The sequence below is a fragment of the Citrus sinensis genome, chromosome 5 (assembly GCF_022201045.2).
Source record: "Citrus sinensis cultivar Valencia sweet orange chromosome 5, DVS_A1.0, whole genome shotgun sequence".
In the NCBI taxonomy this organism is placed as follows: Eukaryota; Viridiplantae; Streptophyta; class Magnoliopsida; order Sapindales; family Rutaceae; genus Citrus; species Citrus sinensis.
The window spans coordinates 8,597,955-8,604,023 of NC_068560.1; the positions used below are offsets into that span (position 1 = coordinate 8,597,955).

The following is a 6,069-nucleotide window of genomic DNA, read 5'->3' on the forward strand; positions in this document are numbered from 1 at the left end:
GTAAGCTTTCTTCGTTGTTTGCATGTTTCGATTATAAAATTTGCCTAAGTTATGGCCCGCTTGGCACCCCAAAACTTCTTCAACTAATGATGGCATGGCACAATGCATGGGCTGGGTCAGAGTTGGTCGGATTTTGCACATTTCGGTAAGGCTTTGTCTCGGGCGAAGCTTTTTTGTTCGGGCTTTAAGGGCCAAGATTTATATTTAAAAGTGTAGGCCTTTATACACCCCTTAAAATTCCTATGAAACTTTTTAATTGAAATTACCTACACAACTAAATTCAATTTAATTCATTCTTATTTTTAAATAGAAATTCAGTCAAACACTTAAATAAATTATTCTTTTAATAAATACTATACACTCGCTCTATTCCACAATTTATATTTATATTTATATTTTAATAAAAAATTTATAGAAAATTATAGCAATCTAAAGTTACGAAAATATAAGCTATATAACAAGAAGAAAACAATTTAAGATTTTAAGATTCGTATGTATTCTATAAATAAAAATTTTTAGCATAATAAATTTTATGAAAATATGATTAATTTTAATATATGGGTTTGTATTTTGTAAATTAAACTGAGAGTATTTGAAGAAATAAAATTCGAAAGGACTGTTATAAGAATATAGAGGTGTATTAAAAGTGGATTTTGAATCCGCAGCTTAGCATACATATTCTCAACTCTTCATAATCATCTACTAAATGTGCATGTGTAGTAATATATGGTTAAGATTTAATTAGTTTTATACTTTTATCTGATAATTAACAATTGCATTTGTCTAACAAATTAAAAAAAAAAAATCAACTCAGCACTAAATTTATATCCATTAAAAGCTCAGCTCTATTTAAAATTATGTTAAATTTTTTTATTAATAAATATTGACAAGACATGACCATGTCTTTCACGCACAAGCGGAAGTGCTAATAAGAGGGTCCATGAGGATATGAATAAGATATTCGTTTGAATATCTTTCACAAGTGATGAGACGACCATGCCTTTCACGCACAAGTGAAGGCTAATATATATGCAGTGACATTTAACGAAAGATCCTAGACCAGACGGCTTTCGTAATGCAGTCCTTTTCCGAAATCATTGACTTCGTAGTAATCAACTGATGCCGTCAAAAGAGCGTTCAATAAAAAATTAATTGACTCTGTTTTGGTCAATTGAAGATATATGCCAATCAAAATGTGCCCAATCAAAGAAGAGTATGGAGTTGTAGGCCATACTGGCTTCAACTAATTAATGTTGGCTCGCTAAGGTGGAGAAGTTTGCAATTTGGGAACTCACTAGTTGCTAAAGTATATTAAGGCTAGATAAGCACGTAGATTTTCATGCAAAATTGGGAAGTAAACCTTCTGCTATTTGAAGTATGCATTTATAACTTATGAATGGTCAAGATTTAATTGTTTCTTAAAAAACATTACTCTTTTTATTTAAATTTAATCAATGTTAAATATTTAAAATAAAAAGGCAGCACTGATATTCATTCATCTATCATTGAACTGCATGAAACTAATAGTACAAAATTTACACTAAATATTAAGTAAAAAATTTAAGTTAAAATAACCTCACCTAAAATTAGGATTTTTGTTCAGTGTGTTTATTTTTATTTTTTATTTTTTTGTGTTAATAAATATTCTCGCGTTCTGTAGAGTTTACAAAAAATGGCAGTAAACTCTAAATTAAAATATTAGTGGACTGAGGGTACTGAATTAAGGCAAATATTATAATATTACAAAATTTTATTCACCCTACTCCTCATGGGAGAAATACAAAAATTTTAAATACATAATACAACGACGTCTTAAACAAAGAACGACCACATTTTCAAAAAGCTTAAACAAAGAACGACCACATTTTAAAAAATGATGCCACTATCACATATCTGTCACAGGAATCTGAAACTTTCTTTGCCTGTCTTCCTTGTCATCTTAGAAAATGGATAAGGATGTATTCAACATAATTTAACTGCAAATACAACAACATATTTATGTGAGAATTAAATCACTAATTAAAAAAGTAACTAAATTACGGAACTTGATTGGATTTAACCCAATAATCACAATTAAGGGAGAGTAGTCAATCGCTTACCTTCCAAATCAACATATAAAAACCAAATGTTGATTCAAAATTATCAAGATCAACTTTTTTAGATTGAAGCCACAAAATCAACGCCAGGATGCCATGGCCAATTATCTGCAAGAAATTTTTTAAAAAATCATTAATTAGTTATAAGTGATCAAGATCATTATCACATTCACAATCAAACAAAATATACAAGGCTAAATTTCTTACAGAGACAATCTTGTTTATCATGAATGATGAGGAAGCACCGGATATCATAGCACCTCCGTAGGCCACTAACATCATATTAACACAAAGCGGAAGTACCTTTTGAGAAAAAGAGATTTGTAAGCCAATTATTATTATTGTACTATGATTTATATTATCTAATTCTGTTTGGTGTTGATGGGAATAAATAAATGATCTACTGACTTTTTCTTTCCCTAAGAGGACACAGAGTGTTTTCATGCCAAACTTTTTGTCACCTTCTACATCTGGCAAATCCTGTTAATAAATCACATAAAAGAAATAAATTAGTAACCATCCATTATTTATTAATATTTATCAATGAGAATTGATACACTTACAAAGTTATAAAGTTGAAATTATTACCTTCAGAAGTCCGTTTACGAATGCGAAGACAGACATGATAGCGACCGTAGAAATTAATGGTCTTGTAAGTACGAAAGGTCTACCAAGCACGAATTGCTGTATACATAAATCAAAATTAAATTATCGCATGGGAGCCAAATAATTATATATAATACGAAGAAATCATATATATGTGTATACCTGCATGTGCATACAGAAAGGTAATTGAAGTGTAAATCCCATCAGAATCACAAGAGTGAGTGGAGCCATAAATGTTTTTGACTTCCACCTAAGAAAAGGAAGCTGCAGCCAAGATAAAAACAATCATTTAGAGACTATTAATTTTCATTTACAATTTTTTAAAGATTCTAACTCTAATAGTCAATTAAAAAAACTGTTTAAAAACCACTTAGTCGACTAACTCCTGAGAGCATTTTAAGCTACGTTACGACATGCAATTGAAGCACTTACTGGGAGTGAATAAGCGCATCCACATAGAAAGCACAAGATTTGGATCAAGAGAAGTGGTGGGGATCCCGACATAATTGCCAAATCGTAACTCTGAAAAATTGGGATCAATTAATGAATTAAAAAAGGTTACAAATTAAATAGACTTAACTTTATTTATTAGAGGATTGTAAATAGTTTTGCGGGCACTTGCTTACCAAGATTGCGCTTCCTATACAAATCGCAATTGCAGTTCCCATTGATAAGTCGCCGGAAGCAAGCGGGAGATACGGCTTGTTAATCTTTTGCAACGTTAAGTTTATTTATTAGAAAAAACAAACAAACAAATAGATAAAGTATATGAAGCGTCAAAGGAGCATATATATAATATCTCAACATATGCATGCATGGAGTCATGGTCAGATAGGATTGTTCGGATTTTATAAAATTCGAATTTAAACTAGAATCAACACTATACAACTCTAATTTTAGTTTAAATTTAGAAAATCCAGGCGTCTGGACCTGAGCATCATTTTATATTTATATATACCTTGTCTATTTCAACGTCACAAATCTGGTTTAATGCCGTCAGAAAAGTGTTCATCAGTAATGTGGGCACTATGACCTGAAATATATGTCACGTTGAATCAATGTTATTCAAACAATCATCTCCGAATACGTAGTTGTAACTTTTATTAATTCTTTCTCAGTACTTAATAAACAATATCTACCTTCAATATTTCAATGAAAAATCTTGGGGTCAAATCAGCAAGACTTTGTAATGGAAGTAAAGAAACTGATACAATCCCAAAAACCTGTAAAGACAAAACACGGATCTCATTTCTGTGAATCTAGAAAGGATTAGAAGAAAAATGAAAATGAAAAAACTTCATATCATTATTTGTTCTGTATAAGAAGCAACTCACAATGTTAACCCAAGTGTATGAACGAACTAAATGGTTGATTGCAATGAGCTTCTTCTTGAAAAATTCCAGAAAGCTTGAAGCTGCAGGTGCTGTATTATCATCCTCGGATTGTAATGCATAACCATCTTGCAACGCCAAAGGAACGAGCTGTTTGTTCAATGGTTTCTGATGATTTCTATTGCTAATTATACCCTCATTATTGAGTGCAATTTTGTTTTGATTTGGTATATGAAATGATCTTTGGGAGGAACATTTGATTGATGAGGACTTGTTGCTTGGACTTGTGTTTGGGACGGCACTGTGTCTTTGTGTCAATGGCCATGCAATTGTTTTAAAGCAACCTGAAGATGATTAACGTTCATAAAAATTATTGAAGAAGAAGACCAGTGATGGCATATGGGGTTACAAAGAGACTCACCAGGCTGTTGCAAAGGATTGAATTTTGGAGAGAAGTTTAAACACTGCATTTGAAGCATGGTTGATGACTTTGCTCTGTTTCTTCCCCCAAGGCCTGACTCTCTCTAGATTTGCTCTGGTTGAGGAGTGCTAGATGTCAAGAACGCCGAGAGAATGCCGAGAGAAACGGCATACGGCAGAAAAAAAAAAAACAAAAGATTTTTTTAAACTTAAAAAGTTAAAAGGCCGGTATAAAAGGAAAACAAAAATGCTGACTCTCTCTCCCTCCTCTCCCACGCTCGCTGGTACTTCTTCTCTTCCCCTCCTTTCGCTCACTACTCTTCTCCTTCACTCGCTCTCTACCACTCCTCGTCTCCTCCTCTCGCTCGCTACTACTCCAGATCTACTCGGTGGTCACTGGTCGTCGTGGCGCGGTGCTCGGTGCTCGGTGGTGCTGCTCGCTCTCATCGTCTCTCTCCGTTTCCCTCCTCTCCCTCGCTCGCTGCTACTCCAGATCTACTCGGTTGTTGCTGGTCGGTGGTCGCTGCTTGCTGCTCGGTGGTGCTGCTCGTCTCTCTCCATCGACCATGTTCTCACCTGCTGCAAATTTGCAATCCCTCAGCCCTTATAAATTTTAGTTGCCAGCCCATCCACATGCCCCTATAGTGAGATCCGCGCTTCGCGCTCTTATTTTATTTCTCGTTTTTGTTTTTACCTATCTTATTCCGTAGCTTTTCAATTTCATGCCTTCTGCCGATGGCTGTACAACTTTAAATTCAATTTTAATATATATTTTAAACGGTTGTTGGATTATTTTTGTCTGGAACTAGAACCATTAGTTGAATACATGTGGTGGTGCCTTATTGACAACTGAGGTTTGATTCGCCTTCAAAATTTGATCTTTATCATAAATTTCCGAACTTTGAGCCTAGATTTGCACACTGGATTGTGGTTTATTGACAATTGAGGTTTGATTTGCATGTAAAATTACAGATTTACCGGCATTCTGGGTATGGTTTTTTGTGCTGGGTGGTTCTGAAAAATTTTGGTATATTGCCAGTTGGGAATAAATTTTTGTGGGTAATTACTTGGTGAAAATTATCGGTTGGTATATGTATTACACTTGGTAATTATTTGGTAAAAATTTCTGGTTGGATATAAATTTTTGTTTGTAATTACTTGTGAAAATACATGTTCATCGTTGAAAATACAATTGTACAATTACATGTTCATCACTGTAATTAGTTTGATTTAGCCAAATATAAGCAAAATGCTAGAAAAACTTGTTTGAACAAAATATAAGTCAAACATTAATCACATTCATTGTTGTTTTCGTTACGTTACGTTGTTGATGTAGCAAATATTGGAAATTTCTACTTCCAGATCCTTCGTACGTCATCGAATGAGAAGGATAATGTGGTTGCAAAGCATACGGTGGGAGTGGTTGTTGTAATATATAAAAAATTAAAACATGATATGAGATTTTAGAAATTAAAAAATATGAGTATACAAAATAATTAATATTCGTATTAAGAATAAATTATTATAAATTTTTACAAAATTTTGATCCATCAATAATTTAATCCATCATATTCTAAAAATTTAAATTGAAAAAATAAATCGAATACAAAATTTAA

General features: G+C 32.9%; 1 protein-coding gene across 1 annotated transcript; it reads right to left on the reverse strand.

Annotated features, from left to right (window-relative positions):
* Window positions 1-1,732: 1,732 nt before the first annotated feature.
* Window positions 1,733-5,450, reverse strand: LOC127902562 (coumarin 8-geranyltransferase 1b, chloroplastic-like). Its single transcript, XM_052442012.1, has 12 exons — window positions 4,455-5,450; window positions 4,037-4,377; window positions 3,842-3,925; window positions 3,661-3,735; window positions 3,329-3,412; window positions 3,135-3,224; window positions 2,865-2,966; window positions 2,685-2,780; window positions 2,505-2,576; window positions 2,304-2,399; window positions 2,100-2,204; window positions 1,733-1,976 (listed from the first exon to the last, which is right to left on the reverse strand). Exons 1-12 carry the CDS (start codon window positions 4,510-4,512, stop codon window positions 1,935-1,937), a joined length of 1,245 nt encoding a protein of 414 aa, XP_052297972.1. The 5' UTR covers window positions 4,513-5,450; the 3' UTR covers window positions 1,733-1,934.
* Window positions 5,451-6,069: the final 619 nt, after the last annotated feature.

Excerpts from the sequence above, each read along its gene's own strand:
- LOC127902562 (XM_052442012.1), bottom strand. The coding sequence starts at position 4,512 with ATGCTTCAAATGCAGTGTTTAAACTTCTCTCCAAAATTCAATCCTTTG. Across the intron at positions 3,926-4,036 it reads CATACACTTGGGTTAACATT|GTTTTTGGGATTGTATCAGT; the intron begins GTGAGTTGCTTC and ends TTGTCTTTACAG. Across the intron at positions 3,413-3,660 it reads GTGACGTTGAAATAGACAAG|ATTAACAAGCCGTATCTCCC; the intron begins GTATATATAAAT and ends ACGTTGCAAAAG.